Source organism: Porites lutea, chromosome 12 (genome assembly GCF_958299795.1).
Source record: "Porites lutea chromosome 12, jaPorLute2.1, whole genome shotgun sequence".
NCBI lineage: Eukaryota > Metazoa > Cnidaria > Anthozoa > Scleractinia > Poritidae > Porites > Porites lutea.
Window position 1 is genome coordinate 22,765,253 of NC_133212.1, and position 19,552 is coordinate 22,784,804.

The following is a 19,552-nucleotide window of genomic DNA, read 5'->3' on the forward strand; positions in this document are numbered from 1 at the left end:
TTTTCTAACCACTGGTAACTCACTAAATCAATTCTTAAAGTTATCACATCTGATCAGTTTAATTTCAACTTGGGTTCGGATTGTTGTATTTCGACTGAAAACCCTCTGAACCATTATTAAACAAAACAGACATAATATACTCTGTACTTGATACAAATTGCACTTACTGTTGGTATAAAATCCCTGTAAACACAGTATAAATGCAAGGGAGAACATGTCGAGGAGCTGATAATTTTTTTGATTGGTTTTCTAAATATTTCGTGCGGTAGAGTTGAATCTTCACCCAACGGGGTTTACGCTTGAGTGAAGCATTTGAAATTAACAATGAATTTAAGCTTCGTTCTTTATTGTTGTGCAAATTGGCCGTCAACATTGAAGAACGATTTACGTTCATAATTTGACGTCAGGATCTCTTGTTACGAAAGTGCTTTGCTATTTCCTTCCAAGCTTTGCGGGCCACGCAACAAAACAGCCTAAAAAATAATAACCAGTAAATGTTACTTCTGAATTAGCCATGAAACTTCCAGGTGGGGATCAGACCAAATAATAAGACGTTTTAAATTGAAATTAGTGCTTATGACTCAGCGTCGTTATTAGTATTTTTATGTAGATCAATGAACATCAGACTGAGTGTCAATTATACTTTTATTTTCCCGTTTCAATACGTAAAATGGATGTTTTTTCGGTATGTGCAGCTTATCTTAGTTATGCTATGAATATAAACCCCGGCCTTAAGCTTTATTTTTTAAGGGAGCAATAAGACATGAAAAATTACATGCGCACAGCAAAGCGTTACTAAGTTTTGAACAAAGCAAGTTTTCTTATTAGGCTCGTAACTACAACACTAACAAAACAACAATTAAAACACTTTGTTGCTATCTTTTACCAACAAAAGTTATTTCGGTGGAGGGATAGTCACTTCTTCTTTCATAAGTTATTTGTGACCAGAGAAACTATATATATATATATATATATATATATACCCGTTTTCAAAAAGGTTTTCATATAGAGAGATATATACTTTTGTTTTCTTGCACCTGCGCCCGTGTGCATTTTTCATTTGCTATTGTCCAACTTGTGAAAAACCTCGGTTCAACGATAAATTTTTTTTTTCGTCTGGTTCTTTGTTCCAATTTGAAAAGAACATGTCGTTTGAGTTTTTCTAGAAAAGAGCATCCGCCCTGCAATACAAATTTGCAATGGCGAATTATTTGACTGATTTTGGGAATGAGGAAAACAGCCCGCGAAGAAGCAGCCGAGTTACGCGGTGTCACCGAATTGATAGGCCAAGCAAGTGACGAAGCATTTTCATTGACGGGGTGTATTAAAAAATGCGCTGTCCAGATGCATGCTTAAGAAAAACTGTCAAACTAACTTGAAAACATTTCTGGCCGAGAGTTTATTATGTCTTCATTGAGAGACGTTGCCTTACAGGCCGTGATTTTACACGAAAAAAGGTGAGACATTAATGTGTATGACCCGCTCATCATGGTTATGATAAAATCTACTTCTATGAACCTAGTCAACGTCTTGGTCCGTTTTAATCAACTGCTATGATATTTTTGCTCCTTGCCACGTATCCAGTATCGACATCCACCGTCACATCTTCCTTCTCAGAAAAAAAAAGAAATCAGCGGTTTCGAAAACACTTTTTTTTTTTTCATTTCATCTGCATTGTTGTGAAAATGAAAATCTTTAATGATTTTCTCCTTATCCTGTGACTACAACAATGATATGACCTACAACTGACCGAATTCCACATTCTTCAATTTTCAAAAGAATGCAACTCAAGAGAATTGTAGACAATGTTGGTGCATTATTTTTTTTAATTGACAAATTGGAACAAAGAACCTGACGAAAAGAAAATTTATCGTTTAACCAAGTTTTTTCACAAGTTGGACAATAACAAGTGTAAATGCGCACGGGCGCACGTGCAAGAAAACAAAAGTATATATCTATCTATATATCTCTCTATATGAAAACCTTTTTGAAAACGGGTGTATATAAGAGTTATATATATATATATATATATATATATATATATAACTCTTCTTCTTTCATTGTTGATGCGTTATGTTACACAAGAAGTTTTCATTTATTTAAACCCTATTTTCCAACGCTCTGTGCGATTTTTGTATAATTATTTAACTCCTTTTACTCCTAAAAGAGGCTTGCGCTAGCATTGTCGAATGCAAATGACAACGATAGACTAAGTAATAATGTGGTTATTACTGAAACCCCTCCCCACCCCCCTCAAGAAAGAAGCCTGAACTTGGTCATGTGACATGTCAAGTGATAGAAAAACTACAGGCTCCAGTTGGTCAAAAGCTGGATAGCACTATCATCCATCGGATAAATCTCTATTCAATGGATAAGTATTAGGAAACTTATTGCACTATATCCACTGGATAGAGATTTATCCGGTGGATAGCGCTTTCCACCTTTTGATTAACTGTGGCCGGATTAAGAAAAATGGCTATTTGGTTACGAATTTAATTTTTGTTATAATTAAATTAAACAAATTAGCAATACAGCGAAACCATTGTAGCTTTTGTGTAAATAATAGCTCTCCATCTTCGAGTTAACGTTTGGGAAAGGCAATTGCAAGTGTTGTCATTATCACAGCAAAATAAATGAAAGTATGAGGGAAATGCTTCTTTCTCCAGAGTTTTTTAGATCAAAGGTGGGTCGGAAGTTCTGACGGTTTTCCATCACATGTATAACGCTGTTTGTATTATATTTTCTCAGTCTTCTCTCAAAAGGTTGCCTGTTATGTAGATACAATCACTTTCTACTCGAAGGCGAATTATCAGGCTATTTCATAGCAGCCTTAAGCCCTTGTTTTGAAACGCAAAACGAGGTTAAGTGTGAAGCAATATGATATGATATGAAAATGATTTTAATTCTCATGGTAATAAAACTCATATCAGCAGGAAAGGTTTTTGCTTTTTTTCGCTTATTACTTTCTCTTAGCTCTATATCATAAGTGCGTTCCCTAAGGACTTGCATTGGAAATGAATGGAACAATAGCAAATTAAGTCTGTAGTTTATCATCCTTTTTGTCGTAGTTCTGCTCAAACAAAACCGTCAGGCACTGAACAAGACAAAGCATTTTGTAATGAAGGTTATGACGTCACTATATAACAGTAAAAAGCGTCCAAAAATAATCAATTTGCACACTCCATCGAAAGACTCAAAACATCGTGTTTAAAGGGGACTGAGTTTGTGAGCTGTAAAAAAATCTAATCGAAAGTCAATTTTTGATGGTATGACAGGACATGCATTTGACCCCAGCCGTCGTTCTATTTCTCGTTCTTCAAGGACTATTTTCAGGGAGTAAGTATCTGTACAACGATTGAATACTATGCCGAGTTTCACTGGAATGTCCTTTCGAAGTCCTTTTATTTGTCAGTTTATCAATTCCAGTCCATAAATGAAATGTGAAGCTGATTATATTCACCTACTGTTCTATATATATATGATGCATCCGAGCGCCATACGGTTTCGGAAATCCAAAGAGAATAACTAGTTACTCCCTGACTGACTTAAAAGCTGTTAACAGTAACGGTCGCTCGTAGAACGGCGGTCCAAAGCTTATTGGAGGTAACAATCAAAATCGCTGGTAGTTTTCTTATACCATGAATTGTGAAACACTAAAATATAACTCCTGTCCGCTGGACTTTAAAAGAAAACGAACTAAAATACAAGCTAAGGCCAAATTATATTTTAATCATTACTTTGTTACTGTCAGGCACGTACTGAAGTCAATTAACAATGCTTCATTAAAAGAACACTCAAATTATCATCATAGATCGACTGATTTCAGAGTGAATTTCACAGAGAGCATAATGATAAATTTCCCCCTAAAATATTATTTTCTCAGGCGTTGATAAAAATTGAACAACTCAATTTACTCGGTGACATCTTTTCTTGTAAATTGAAAAGCGGATGACCGATGATCAAGTTTAATTTTTTCTCCACTGACCAGGTATCCTTGTGTTGTTTGGTAAACAATGTGAGCTGCAAAACAAAACGCTGACTCACTGATCGTGATGATCATCAAAAAATTGTACAATCCTGCTCTCTGACAAACAATTTTTTTTTAATTCAACTGACAGCCGTCAACTCTTACGCAGTATTTAATATCTATAACTTTATGGATAAGATTCTATTCTGATAAATACATCACGTAAGCTGTCAATGAAGTCTTGATTAATTTGATGCCAGCTGCAGTACAAGTCGCAATAGATTATGTTATAAGGTGGAGCGCACGTTTTAAAGGCGGCTTTTTCGTACGTTATGATTTATTCAGTAACATGCAATCACTGCATGATTATTCCAGTGAACCTTGTCTTAGTTTGATTAAAAAGGCCGTGTCACAGTACGGCTGTCTAGTTAATTGGGTTAATATGGCTTTGTAGAGTTGTTTTTTGCTAAAGGAACTCAAGTGACGTTGGTGAGGAATTTACTTGTAAATGACAAAATCACAGCTTCCTATCAAGCAAATACATTAAAGTTTACCTCTCCCAATGCATTATATCAAACGTTACAAACAACAAAAAATGAATTTTGAAAAACTGGTAGTCTGACAAGTTTTCAAAATCCACCGCAATTGCAATTTTTTTTTCTTCAAGTTTTTGTCATCCAGTGCCTTCTGTTGCATTATGTTATGTTATTTGTACCTTCTTTGAATGATGTAAGCCCTTATTTCTATGTTTTACTCATTTTGGTGGCAGCTCCCACTGTTCAGTTGGATTTTGATAAATTTCGTAAAGGCCCAGCTCCCATAATGAACACCTTCCTATATAGAGGCCCTGCCAGGGTAAATTCCGACAAGCCACATGGCCGAAAAAGTAGCGACAGCGCGTAAAATGAAATCGTGACAAGAGACAACCTCCCCCGGCCAAATTGCGACAGTGACGACAAAGCCGATAATAAGCGACAAGTATACATGGGACCACCACCCCCTCCCCCCTCCCCCCCCCCCCCCTTGGCAGGGCCTCTATATTTTACTCCGCCTCGTGGAGTTGGTACCTGTTGGCCCGCTAGAAAGCGATCTTCTTATATGACTGCCCCCAATTATAGAATGATCTTGCACTTTCTATTAGAAATAGGTCTTCTGTACATTGAATTACAGGGCGGCGTTTCCTAATCAATTACTATCAACCTAGGTTTAAAAAGTTTCAAATGAAATCAAATTGGATTTAGTATATGTCCGAAAATACAGTCAACTCTCTCTAAGACAGACACCTTTGGGACTGGCACTAAGTGTCCGTCTTAGAGAGGTGTCCGTTAAGAGAGAGTCGACTGTAAGATAACAATGTTCTGTCGCACTTCGTAATAATCGTCGCCCTTATAATCATTATGCATTATTATTATTATCATTATTATCATTATTATTATTATTATTATTATTATTATTATTATTATTATTATTACCATTTTCGATGGTGATACTTTTTGTTGGGTCAACTTGTCCTCCCTCCATCCATTTGAAGTTTACACAAAGTGCGACAAGTGTAATTACAAAGTGCGACGATTTTTCAGGTGTTTCAGGCGCATCAAACAAGTCCTATGAGCACAAGATCCGTGCCTATCTTCTGGATGACTATGACAAAACAGTTCGGCCAGTTTTGGGCAATAAATCTGTGGAGGTGTCGTTTTCTATGAAAATCAGCAGACTTGTAAAAGTGGTGAGTAAGAAATGACGCCTTTGCTTTGAATTAATTTCAGTCTGTTTCGATTTTTCGTCGTTTCGCCACCGTGAACAAACTCGTTTCTAGGGTTCTCTCTTACTCGTCCTCCGGAGCAAGAGAACTCTGGGAACGAAATCGGCATTTTGAATTGAACATGAAAGACTACCTAGATATTAAGAAACTTCCTATTTAGTCATTCAGTTGTAAACATTGAACTTCAAAAAATCTTGGTGGCATTTGGCGAAACGTCTTACAAAACAAGGCATGTATAAGAAAGAGAATGCATTCTTATTTAGTGGCGCTTTGAGTAGATGACAGAGTATTCTGAACTCCAGCTGATACTTTTAAAAAACGGCTCACTCTCAACTTGAATTGAGGAGGGCGAAAAGAAGAAACAAAACAGCTAATTATACTAGCTTTAGCCATCAGGTACTAAAAAGACTCATCAAAAAAAATTCTCATCAATAAATTTTCTTCTAAAAATCTCTGAATAGAAACTTTTGGTATGTGTTCGCATATCATTACATCTATTTTTTAGAAAATATCTGTTGTCGATGATCTTTGACTTCATGTTTATGGTAGTGAACGTAGGAGTATGATAATGACGTCATAAATCTCTTCTCCAAATCCGCCACGGCTTGGAACTGATATATAGCATATGCCATAATGAAGCAGGGCTGCAACTACTCAAAATGAATGAAAATGCTAAAACCTTTAAGATAGTAAGCATTGCCAGTAGAAAGTCTTGAACAATTGTAGGTAATTTTTTTGTTTGCTTTATATAGGATAACAAAGAACAGCTGGTTGTTTTGGATACCTGGGTGATACAGGTAAGCTTATTGCGTTCGACGAAGGATAACGCATCTTAATGTTGATTCTTTCCCACTAAATCAACTTAGTTGTGGGGTCTGCCATGTGCTCCAACTCAGCCGCCTGCTTTGTCAGGGTCATTTGTCAGTCGTTGGGGAAACTGAGGTAAATTGTCTTTTGGTTGAACTCAAATCCCTAAATTATGACAATAGCCATAACAGGACAGATAGGTAGTCTCCCAGTTACGCCTATGGGATATCTTCATTTCAAAAAGTTATTTTTAGAACCATGTGGAAACAGCTTCCGGCAAGCTGGTTGACTTCCGAAAAACTCGCTTTCACGCAACTCAATGTTTATTAAAATATATTGTGAATTTCTTAGACCTGGACAAATACATTTCTTCAGTGGGACGTGAATAATTTTGGAGGTTTTAACCGTGTGCAGTTTCTCCCTGATGAGATCTGGGTACCAGATATTTCACTCTTCAACAAGTAAGGAAATTTAGGAATGGAACTTAACATATAAAAAAAAAGTGTATTATTATATGAGAGGGATTTTAGCTGAACTTGGATTTAAAAAATAAAACAAAGGGATCGTACGTTGCCGTGGTTAATGGCCATTCACATATGGGACTACGTCATTAGGCTCAATTTCCGCCGCTCTCTCGGTCTTCCCGAGAAGAGACAACGATCTGATTGGTGGAAAACAATAATAGCAAACCCACGTGTCCAGCCGTCTGTTCGCGGGATGAACGCGGGCTCACTTCCCTAACAGCGCCCCGAGCCTACTACGTTAAATTCCCTCACTCTTCTTGGATCTGAAAGGAACTGTAATTGGAGAAAGCGTTTCAGATTAGCAAAATGGCCAGGTTTGAAACCAACGACGTATGATAGTTAGGAGATATAACTAAAAAGTTTGAATTTTTAAGGAATCCGAACAGCTTGTATTAAAAACGTTAATGTAAACAGTGGCGTTGCTCTTCAGTATCAAAATCAAGGGCCTTTGAAGTATTAGTTTGATCACAGCATTCTAATTGCTCTTTAGAGCGAGTGTACAGAAATGAGAACGCACTTCGTCCAGATAAAGTGACGACTTCTCCCCATTTGCAGTGTTATAATATAAATGGTGAACATTTCTGTTTGTGTCTTATTAGTGGTGATGACAGTGTTACATTAGCTGGAGGAAGGACAAAGTTTGTCACCGAAATTTCTGTGGCGAACACTGGACACTGCGTGTGGAGTGGACCAGCAACATTTAAGGCCAGCTGTGAAATGGCGATCAACAAATGGCCTTTTGATACACAGACTTGTGAGCTAGGTTTTGGTTCATTCACGTATGGCATTGGTCAGATGAATATTAAACTGTTTCAAGACTCAAAAGGCCAATTTACTAGTAAGTCATTTGCTTCATGCCAGTGCGCAGGTTACAGAGTGTCCACTTGTTAAAACCAGCTTCCAATCTCATAGCCTACGCCACAACGGGTTAGATTACGTCTCCGAGGCTGGCTACCAATCTCGCATTACTGTACAGAGTTTTGATTTAATCGACAACAAGCAGTGGCGAATCCAGGGGAGAGGTCCGGTCCGGGGGATTCCGGACCCCCTCCCCCCCCCCCCCATCAGACCTGACGCTTGTTTGAGAATGTAATTCTTACATCGACAGGATTCGTATATCACTTTTTAACTGGCTGATTTTTTTAATGAAACGCGCGTTACTGCCACTAAACTAAATTCCAGGGATCTTCATTCAAAACTATTTTTCCTCTGATCTGTTCGTCTCTTCTCGCAAAGCAGTATTTCCCGCGCCAACGGCGAGCGGCGTTCACAGATTAAGAAACACTAGGTCGTCTCTGTGAGAAGTAATTTGCCATAAAAAAAGTTCAACCGTCATTTCTGAACCAATGTTTGGATCCCCTGGATCAAAAATTCCTGGATTCGCCCCTGACAAAGGCCCAACCTCCGGCCTCGGGTACAGCCGGAAATTAGCCACCACAAAAAAAGCATTCAGTGAGATGCTGAGGTCCTCGTCAAAGAAAATCAAGTCGAAGGAAATCGTCTCGACGAAGGACTAATGCTAAAAAAACAACGAACTTTCAAAATTACATCTCGTTACACGCAGTGGTCAATCAAATTTCTTTTTTATCCTATATCTGACACATCAACTCCATAATTATATAGTTTCTATAGAACATAATCCGTTTATTGTTTGATTTGTAGATCGATTTGTTACAAGCGGTGACTGGGCTATAGACAAGATCACCACCTCAATCCAAACTACCGATCACGGGGACTGTTGTCCATTTGAATTCAGCGAGGTAGTCTACAAACTTAAAATGACAAGAAAGCCATTGTACCACGTCTTCTACCTCACGATACCCAGTTTGATGCTGATGGTCCTCGGCCTAACAAGCTTCCTTATTCCCGTGGAGAGTGGTGAAAGGATTGGCTTTGTCACCACCATCCTGTTGGCTATGACTGTGTTTTTGCTCCTTATTCCGTCTTTTCTTCCCGAGAGTTCAGATGGTGTTCCAGTCCTTGGAATTGGGCTTCAGGCCACCATGATCATTATAGCCTTGGTGCTGTTTTGTAATATTTTCGTTCTAAAGTTGTTCTTTACGGAGGGAACTCCGCCAAAATGGGTACAGAACCTCTGCAGATTGTGCTGTCTTAAGAAGGGGAAAACCGTCCAGCGGATTCATGTATCTAACGTAAGTTTGAGAGCTAAATCAAGCGCATCTGCGAACGCAGTTGAATTGGACGAGAGGTCTGGCGGAAAAAGCAACACGCCGACGGTTTGGGAGAAAACAGAGGATGATCTAACATGGCAACAGGTGTCAATCAAGCTTGACCAAGTGTTTTTCGCTCTTTTCGGGGTGATTGTTGTAATCACCCATGTTGTAATCTACGCAGCTTAGCCTCTTCGCATGTTGTTTCACGTGTTGGTCACGTGATGCCTTTAAATGCTGTTCCGAAAAGACGGACTTTAAAGGGGAAGCTATGGCAACGCATCGCAACATCATTTGTTTAAATGAAATACTGGGAATGAGACAGCGAAACTATGAGTTTTGTTATTCTAAAATGTCTCAGTTCTTTTTCTGAGTGTCAGTAATTAAATCTCAGCGAATACTGCTTGCAAATCAAATAGGGTAATGTATAGCCTGTCCCGAGCGTTCAGATAGTGGAGAGCGGTCTGAACGCCTGGAACAGGCTAGGTAATGTAGCCCCACCTAAAAATTGGTCAGCCAAGTTTCAAGTTTTTGTTTCGTCCAGCTCATAAAACGGCCGATATTTTCTAAGAAAGCTTTAAATCTGAGTACATTTCGAAAATGTTTGTAAAGCGTGCACATGTTTGGCCGAACTAACTCGAGAGTTACAAATGTAGTTTGGGCTTTCCAAGTTGTTGTGTCACACATGCCTTCCCAAAACGTAACGAACCGATAGGCTCTTTCCTGAAGTACACGATTATTATAATGTCAATTTTTGCATTTTGTGAGCATGCTGGCCAATAAAATTATTTGTGGGGTGTTTTAAGCACTTGTTGTTGCTGAATTATTTATATTCTCGTCGATAATGTCTGTATCACATCTGGACTCTTCAACAGCGGAAGCCTGGTATGAATGGTCTGGTAATCTTCCTCAGGTCTCCAGCACCGAAAGGAACAGGTGCTTCCGAGGAGAAGAAAATGAAAAAAAAAATGAAGTTGATACATTTAACCTGAAAAGGAATGGACTCGTCAAAATAGGCGCCCCAAATTGTCTCCCCGACATTACTCTCCGTGTTTCTTTTCCTGGATACATTGACAGCCCGTATTCCCCCGCTCCGTCGAGTTCGGTCGTTCCTATAGTGCGAGGACATTTTCTGAACTGCTGGTAATTGAGCCTACGCACAAGCCAGCAACAGGAAAAATTGGAAGAATCAAACTCATCAATGTGGAGGAGTTTTGACCGAGCGGTAAACACCCCGACATTCAGATCTTGAGGTCTGGGTTTAAGCCTTGCTCTTGCTCATGAGTTGTTTCCTTAGACATACTGCTAAGAGTAGATAGATAGCCCTGCGATGGACTAGGATCCTATCGAGGCGGAACGGAGTGACTCACAGCGCTATTTGTAGCTTCACGCTACGGAAAGAGGAGTACGCTCCAACCTAATGGGAGACTTGGCTTGCACACAGGCCTCACCTTACCTACGTTATCAACCCAACAAACTATGCTATTAAGACGTAAAGTACACTCAAAGTACGGTAAGTATATCGTGACATAGAGGCGAGAAATGCAGAATACAGCGCTTTATGATATATTCACTCCATTACTTGAAACGTACTTGATTAAAAAAGCCGGCATTGTCTGTTACAAATTACGTTAATGTAACCCACGGCCTGGCCTGTACCTTACGCATGCGCAAAACCATATCACCCTGGCAGTGGCAGCCATGGACAACTGTTTCTCCCTTATTGGGTCAGAAAGTTTGTTTAATACAATTGGCAAGAACAAGTCACTGACCAAAAACTTCAGCTTATCCTTTCGAGTACTTTAAAAGATGTATAACACATACAGACTGTCAGCTGTCTTTCAACGGACACCTCCAAAGACTGACCCACCCCTTACAAGGACAACTAGAAGGTCTTTTTAATCAGTTGATTTCCCTCTGCAACGCATACAAAACTGCCCGGTTAAGCATTGTCCACCTTAGAGACAATTTGCTATATATAACATACACAACAACGACAACAAGCTTTATTCGCAAGACTATAACAAAGTATTACAAAAGCTATTTATAACTTATTCTTGATTCTTTAATTAAATAAAATAAGAATAATAGTAAATCATCAGATTGCTTTCTTTTGTCCACCTTATTCATACAGTGGACAGTGATTATTGCGAAGAGAAGTTTACCTCTCAATTCGATGCATGATGAACTGAATAAACGAAATTAAGTGAATGTTTATAAAATAGTCATTTGATTTTCTTCGCGGATGCCATAATAAAGTTTCTTATGATAACAGTCGTGTAAACTGGATGCTGGGTTCTGTTTAAAACATAACTAACATTGGCTTGGACAATCTAGTAATTATAAAAAGTGACTTTCATCTTTGGTGGTTTTACAGTTACAGAGAATACATAGCCTTTCGTCATTTTTATATGGAAGCCGCGATGTCAGGTCACTTGCCATAAAACTGTGACCTTTAATCAATTGAGGTTCGTTCTGGAGATCAGATCTTTTACATAACCTTTTCACTCAAAACCCATAAAATAGCCTACCGTATGGCATGGAAATGTTAATTATTTGAATTTTGAACCGATTGTACTTATTGCAATCTATCCGCGAGAGAAATAAATTTCCACAGAAGAACGCCGGCCTGCAGAAACTATACTCCCGTCAGTCCAATTAAGAACGCTGCTTTTTGATGGGAACTTGCGTTACTCGGGGAGATGTATGTCGGACATAAACAAGAACCATTGAAATTGGTTTTAAATAATAAAAAAAAGCAGCAGCCCACGTTAAGATTAACGGTCTATATCAGCAAGCAAAAGTGAACGGTACAAACTACGTGCTTACGAATGAATTGGCCTTTTCCTAGATGTCCCAAGCCTCTGTTTCAAAGCGAGGCTAAGTAAAAAAACATTTTACAAGAAGGGTGTTTCACTAAGCCTCGTTTTGCAAGTGAGGGTGTTTGCAATTCGAATATTTTTTGGTTTTTAGCTGACATCGCGGCTGCCATGTTTGCTAATAAGGACAACAGCGTTACCTCCACAGGGAACTAAACTGTTTGTTTGTTCGTTTGTTTTTGTTTTTGTTTTTTTTTCAAGCAAGATGTTGTTTCGACCTTTAACATGGCTGCCTTGTCACGTGGTTTCAAATAAAGAATACCGTACACGTCAATCTTTGCGTTGTTTTACATGAATTTTTTCCTTCTGTGTTAACTTCCGCTTAAAGGGAAGATCGCATAAATCTGTTCCCAACAGAAATCGAAGTTATCTACAACAACAAAACTACTCTTGTTTTCGCAAAACACAAATACAACTACCTCCAAATTTTCATGTTACATCTAAAGTTTATACAATACTTTAAGCAACTAATAAATACAGAACAAAACACGTGTCAGGTTTGTATCGAAGATAATTAATTCGCTTACTTAAAAAGAATTTACTCCACTCTATCTTTGTCAGTTTATCGAGAACTTAGTTAAATGCGATTTTGCAAAGAAATACAGGTGATAGCGCACTTGAAACCGAGGCAAGGACATTGCACTACTTCGAGAACTATAAAGAAATTCCTATGTACACACCATATACGATAACTGAAATAATGATGAATAATATGAAAAAAAAGCGGTCCATTTTTGTGGACACCCTTTGCCACGTGTAAAAATACTCATCCATCCTCTGGTTGTCCTGTTCCACTGGTGAATTTCTGCTTGACTCGGTCATCTCGATGCCTGCAACGGAAGCAGTTGTTTTCAAAGCATAATGCGATGGGGCCACTGCGCTACCAACACGAGTCTGCTGCTTTCCTCTGTGTTTTCTTCTACCGCAGAAGCGGGAAATCGTCTGTACCCAGTCTGGAGGCGTTCCTTCTCTGAAGTAGATCCATTGGACGAAGATATTGGCAAACAGGATTAGGGTGATTATAATCATGGTGCCTTCAAGGAGTACTCCAAGGATCGGAAGTGCTTCTGAAGTGACTGGTAACCATGAAGGAATGATGAGTAAGAAAACTGTCATGGCGAGAAGAACAGTGGTGACGAATCCAATGCGTTCTCCGCTTTCAACATGGATCAGAAAGCTAGTCAGGGCAATAACGGTCAGAATAACGCAAGGGATGGTGATATAGAACGTGTAATAAAGCGATTTGCGTTTCATTGAAATTTTGAACTCAGCTTCGCTGAAGTTAAACCTGCAGCAGTCTCCGTGGTCGGTTTCGGTGATTCTAGATGAAATGTTTACTATCTGCCAATTTCCGCTTTCTACAAAACGATCTGAAATGAAGAAATAATGGCACAGCTTAGTCATAAGATAGAAAATTGGAGCAAATCAGTGTCTTCTTGTCTAACGACACAAATTGTTAGCAAGGTTCCAGCCGGACATGTACACCTGGGGGAGTTCGATAAATAGCCACTCGGGCATTGAGGAGCTGGGAAGAGGAGAACTCCTTTGTGAAAAGGTAGGGATACACTTTAGGAAATTGGAATTGTTAATGGCAATTATTAAGATGGGGAGTGGGCAACGAGGAAAGAGGAAAAATAAAAAGTGGCAACAAAAGCCTCCTTAATCCTTTCTTAGCCTATGAGTGAGCCAGTTATCCATTACCTGTTTCGCTCTCTCTTTTTTTTTTTTAATTTCACTATTCCCAGCCTCTTCCCAGAGCTACTACCCCGAGCACGTTTCCGTTCCATATTCCCCGTTTAAGGCTAGAGGGGAAAATCCCATTGTTCTCTCTTTATCCTAAGGGATACCAATCGAGGTGTGGTTCAAGCTACTTTCTCAAGGCACCGGGCGAAATCTTCGATCGCAGCTGAAAGATTTCACCGACCACTTCATTCATAAGGAATCGTTCAAAATCAGTCCTGTGTTTATACACAACTTTGACCCGGCTACACGGCTAAATTTTCGTCAGTTAAGGTGGTTTCGTGTGAACAGAACACCTAAACGGACGAATTTTAAACCGGTCGAAAATTTGTTCGGCGCCGTGTGAACGGTGGCCCAGTCTGACTCGTCCCCAGTCGTCTCCCATTATTAGTATTCGGCGTGGAAGACTAGAACGCGCTCTTTAACAAAGGGGATGACGCGCGCATAACCCAAGCGCTTCCCTAGTAAATAATTAATGAGTAGAGAGAACTTAGAGACGACTGGGGACGAGTCAGGTGCCCCAGTTACCTTAGTCTCCCTCACAGCCGTTTTTGTCTCGTCACGTAACGCTTCTCCGAGGAGAGTTGGGTGACGTGACAAAAACGGCTGTGAGGGAGACTACAGTTTACTTTCTCTTTTGACCCTCTGATGCTTACTACGTGGTGCTGCACAGCCAAAAGGGATAATTTCGTCCCTTAGACCTAAAATTATCCTGAGCAACCTAAGTGATACCAAAATCTGCCATTTAAACTCCTAACGAAGTTATATCGCTCCCCGGGGGGGGGGGGAGGTATCGCTCCTTACTTGTAAACGCGCTGGTGTCCTTGAACAACTTGATTCTTAACAAATTCAGCCCATACGAGTATGAACCAAACGCCATTTCGCAGGACTGCTCATCAAAAGGCCATTTGTCAACATTCATTTGGCAGTTGACTTTGAATGTGGCTGGTCCGCTCCAAAGGCATCTGCCTTCGTTATTCACCGCGACGTCGGTGACAAACTTCGATGGACCCCCCGCCAAGTTGATTTCATCATCACCACTGGAAATACATAAAACGAAAATCGTTAAACCAAAAACTACCAGTTAAAACTGATAACAATTTTTTTCGTTTTCCGTAAAAACAAAGGCTACCAACACTCACTTGTTAAATAGAGCTATATCCGGAACCCAAATTTCGTTAGGGGCGAAATGGATGCGATCTAAGCCACCGTAGTCGTTTATGTTCCACGAGAGAAATTCGTTGTCCCACGCCTGAGAAATAAATTACGTAAAACTGTATCATATGGCGGATTGGTCCCTGCTGTTTTTCAAGTCATGTTCAGGGGCGCGCGTAGCTAGGAAGGAGCATAGCTGAAGGCGTCCTGGGGTGCCAGTGTTCGCTCCCTCTCCCACCCATTTTTTCAAGTCTAAAAACTTTACAATTATTGTTATATCCAGGGTGTTCGCAGAAACAATCATTTAAAAGCTCACTTTGTTTTGTCGGTGGTTCTTCTATGGGCCAGAATTCGGTTCATGTAGACAACATATTTCTTCTTTTTCGCTGCAGGACTCATGTTAGCCTCCCACGCAGACGTTCTTACGAGTTCGTAACGCAATCAGGCTAGACTCATGTTAACTATGCAGCTTCCTGTACTTTGCAGGCGCGCCTCCCTAAGCCTTCCCCCAAGCCAATTGCTTATCCCAAGCAATGTCTTTTACAAAATCACAGCATGGATAGTCTATCGACATGACAATCCCGTAATTACAGCGAATGTGACATGAGCAGTGTGACCCCCACCCGCCTCCCTCCCTTCCCCGCGGTAAGATCGATACCTGGTGCTAGCCCCCCATGTCACGGTGTCCTTCTTAGAATATCGTGTGGTATGGCTCTTGAAAGAATACCCTAGGTACCAGAGGTTTTTCTCGCTCCCGGCGGGAATTTTCGGTGTTGGTCGAAGGCCAAAGCCACGAGCGGCGAAGCGCGGGTCACTATAATGACTTGACAGAAACCGGAAACCGCGCTAGGAAAGTCTCCGACACCCAGGGTACTGAAAGAACTAATTAAGTTTGCAATATCTCACCTGTGTAACCCAAGTATCTACAACTATTAATTGCTCTTGATTATCCTGTTAGAGAAAAGGAATATAAAGAGAAATGTATTAAAAAAAATAAGGTTTTGTGGTTCTTCAAGTATAATATGTTTGCTCTCAGTCGACTTTACCGTAAAGCATTGGTTGTTATGGCAAGTTATCCGAAACTTGCATATGCACAGACTCGTCCTTGGGGCCCGTTTCTCGACGGAAAGTCCCAATACCTCTTCAGGACGGAAATGAAAGTGCGCGTCCTAGCTAAACTTGCCCATTTTGTTTTGGTAACTGATAGTTTTGTCACGTTCTCTGCTTAACTGCTGAAACCCCTGTCTTGAATGTAAATAATAATAGCTGCTATCCTGGTTCGTTTATCAGCGGGCCTGCTTTTGAGAAAAGGCCTACCCTGCGGGAAGTTGTTGTTCCTTCTTACTTAACTTTTATTTTACTTTGTTTCATTTGTGATTATATTGATTGTTTTGGTGCTGAAATCTTCATGTCGAAGATCAAGTCAATAAAGTTGTTGTTTTTGTTGCCTATTGTCCCTTGACCCTCCCGTCAGCTTCTTATTGTACCAGATCCCGCCTCGCTTCACGCACCTCGCTTTGACCAATCAAACAACTTTTTAATTCTGAAGTAAACGCAGTAATTACAAATTATCAAAAAGGTTGTATTTACAAGTTAAAAAGGTGTACCAAAGATTATAATTATTTGACGTACCACTTTGACGAGTCTACCCACTCGTAAAGAAAATTGCACTGTCACTTCCCTCCTCCCCTCGTGGACTGGGCGAACTTTTCTGTCATAGTTATTCAGTAGGTCTGCTCGAATGTGGTGTTCCCATGAAGAATTTGTTGAACACAGAGATCCTAACAAGAAAAGAACTCTTTTTAGTGCTACTGTGGGAAAAATTAAAAGAGATAAGAAACAACTGTGTGTTCAGACTGGACATCCCAAAGGGGATTTGTTTTGAATTCGAGTTGGAGTGAGTTGAATGCGTAGAAAAAGTAATACTTGGGAGGCGAAAGCGAAGCGAAAGAAAAGGAGAGGGCAAAAAGAGGCCGGAGGAATGAGGGATGAGTTGGAGAGGAAGAGAGAGAGGGATCCAGCAAGAGTAGCCTGCGTAGATGGTGGGATCGTTCGCGCGCGGAACGTTTTGGAATAAAAGAGGAGCTTCGATTGACGTCTGGAGAATGGTGAAGAGACGCTTTGCGAAAATAACGGCTTCGTCACAAAAACTCCGCCAGCTATGCAGGAAGAGGAGGAAAGGTAGCCTACGTAGCAAGCGTTTCCATGCAAGTTCGACCAGAAGGTTGGTACCCGAGAGGAAAAAGGGGAAGGGAGGGGAGGAAGAGCTTGCTAAACAGGCTAGAGAAACAGACTCTGGGAAAAGACAAAGTAGCTACAGTAGAAAGAAGGCAGAAATAGGAAGGAACAGAACGCAGAGAATTTGAAAGGGATAAAGAAGACTAAATGTCAATAAGTTACTCTCCGAAATAAATATTAATGTACTGGTTTGTATTTTAAACGCGTCAAATTACCCCCACATTATTGGCGCGAACTTCTGCCAGCGCGGTAAACACGCGAGGTTTTTTGGGGGAATAATATCACCTCAGCGTTGTGTGATCAGTATGACGCGATGCTTAAATATTTTGTACGGCTGCCAAATGAACATGAAAACGCTTCTAAGGCTCAAAACATACTATGTACATTATTTGACTACTGGCGTTTCAGAAAGGAAAGCCTCAAAGAGAAGACTGCCGTATGTCCTCTATGTTATAGAGAAGTATTTAAAAACGTCACTTGCTGTGTGACAGAGGGTGCGGGAAAAAAACATTTCGCAATGAGTTTGATCACTGGATAAATATCAACCACTCAACGGTGATGAGGATTTGTTCATTTGTCATTTTTGATGAAAAGCTGGGAGCGATAAATGAATTAACCCCCAAATTCAATTTTTAAAAAAATCAAGTATATAAATATGTTTTTTACAGTTAGCAAGATAAAACTACGCAGTGCAAGTTTCCGTAAACAAACAGGGTTACTCAACGAGAGCCACACCAGAGTTGTGATTATTTGCTCAAGTATCTGGTTTTTAAAATCGCGTCGTCGACGTCTGCGACTTTGTACAAGAAAAATAGCTAGCAGACAGGGATAAATTACTTCTTTTTTTTTTTAGGCTAAATGCCATTTTCAATTGCCAAATTAGTCACCCAATTGACTTAAACATATATCACGGTATTAGCATAGATATAAGTCACAAATGAGTCTATGTAATTCTACCTACCGTCAAATAGAGAGAAAATCTGGAGAAGCGTTAGAGAGATTGTAATCTGGTTCATTGCGGAACTTGTAACAGTCCTTTTTTTCTCAACTATGGCTCTAATCTGCGTTTAAACAGTAGAAGAATTGAAGCGATGTTTGTTCGAGCATCCGATCTCTCATGCTACAAGAGTGTGAATCAGTATGACTAAAATATGCGCGTTATTCAAATCTTTATGCTCTGTCGAATATCTGTAACCTACTTACCATTTGAGTCACGCTTTTGCGCACATTTATTCAGAGTTACCGCTCGGTGACGTCAAGGGCAAATCTCGGACCTATATTTTCGTGGGAAATTACAAATGTATAACAGTTCTATATATATATATATTATAAAGCAGATAAAAGGTAAGGAGTTGTGGCGAAAAGTTTTGCAGTTTGACAAGATTGTCCGTTGAAATAACTTTGCGTGAAATAATCTCATAATACACTGTTCTGTATTTTCCGTGGTGTTTAACTATTCTGAGTTGCTAGGCAACCGAAGTAAGCCCTAAGTAGGCAAGCGGAAAGGTGGCTAACTGGGGTCGGGTGGAGGACACGTATAATTTTCAAAAATGATCTAGAATTTGAGCTTATTAATTATATTGGCTGATCATATCAAAACTTATTGTTTAACAGAAATGTGCATTAAGTCACATTTTTAGTGTGGCTAACCACAATGTTTTACGTGACTAGAGTCAATATAACACAACTGGTTCTTTTAAATACCCAACCCTTGATATTTAATGACGTTTTTTCACTCCCAGCGCTTAAAAATATGTTAGCTGGATGTAGTATAGTGTAATAGAGTGTCGAGTCATGCGCTCATTGACTGTCGTATGACCTTACGCAGGATCACTTTCTCTAAGATGTTGGTGAAAGGACAGAAATGAGTGCAATAAAAAGTCAAGTCAAAAGTCTAATACTTTATCTTTCAAAATAATTTTATTGAATGTTTTTGCACATAATTCCTCGGTCAGTCCAACTACTTCCAAGCATCAAAACCGTTGTACACAAACGCAGACAAAACATATCACAGGAGGCTTTATTTTTTGTTACTTTTAATAGATCTTAATATGATGAAGAGAGTGATGCCTTAATGAAAAAAGCTGTGAGACGTGCACTTTTTTTTATTTTTCCTTTCTTTTCTCTGGGAGAAAACAACAAAGGGTGACTTTGTTTGCTCCTATCAGGATTACGAAGCAAAATTACTGTAAGTGTTTAACAGGAATTTTCTGGTCTGATTGATGCACGTGGATCTAGCTTTTTTTCATTTTAATTTTCGCCTTTAAAACTAAGAAAAAAAGGAAAATGATTGTTTTTATAAAATGACA

At 39.6% G+C, this 19,552-nt stretch overlaps 2 protein-coding genes across 2 annotated transcripts; one reads left to right on the top strand and one right to left on the bottom strand.

Annotated features, from left to right (window-relative positions):
• The first annotated feature begins 3,191 nt into the window (after positions 1-3,191).
• On the top strand, positions 3,192-10,036 carry LOC140921356 (neuronal acetylcholine receptor subunit alpha-7-like). Its single transcript, XM_073371357.1, has 6 exons — positions 3,192-3,336; positions 5,548-5,693; positions 6,482-6,526; positions 6,888-6,997; positions 7,660-7,898; positions 8,723-10,036. Exons 1-6 carry the CDS (start codon positions 3,279-3,281, stop codon positions 9,418-9,420), a joined length of 1,296 nt encoding a protein of 431 aa, XP_073227458.1. The 5' UTR covers positions 3,192-3,278; the 3' UTR covers positions 9,421-10,036.
• A 2,695-nt stretch (positions 10,037-12,731) lies between these two features.
• LOC140921655 (neuronal acetylcholine receptor subunit alpha-7-like) lies at positions 12,732-18,432 on the bottom strand. The gene is made up of 6 exons (XM_073371661.1): positions 18,205-18,432; positions 16,638-16,786; positions 15,912-15,956; positions 14,993-15,102; positions 14,655-14,890; positions 12,732-13,480 (listed from the first exon to the last, which is right to left on the bottom strand). Exons 1-6 carry the CDS (start codon positions 18,257-18,259, stop codon positions 12,765-12,767), a joined length of 1,311 nt encoding a protein of 436 aa, XP_073227762.1. The 5' UTR covers positions 18,260-18,432; the 3' UTR covers positions 12,732-12,764.
• Positions 18,433-19,552: the final 1,120 nt, after the last annotated feature.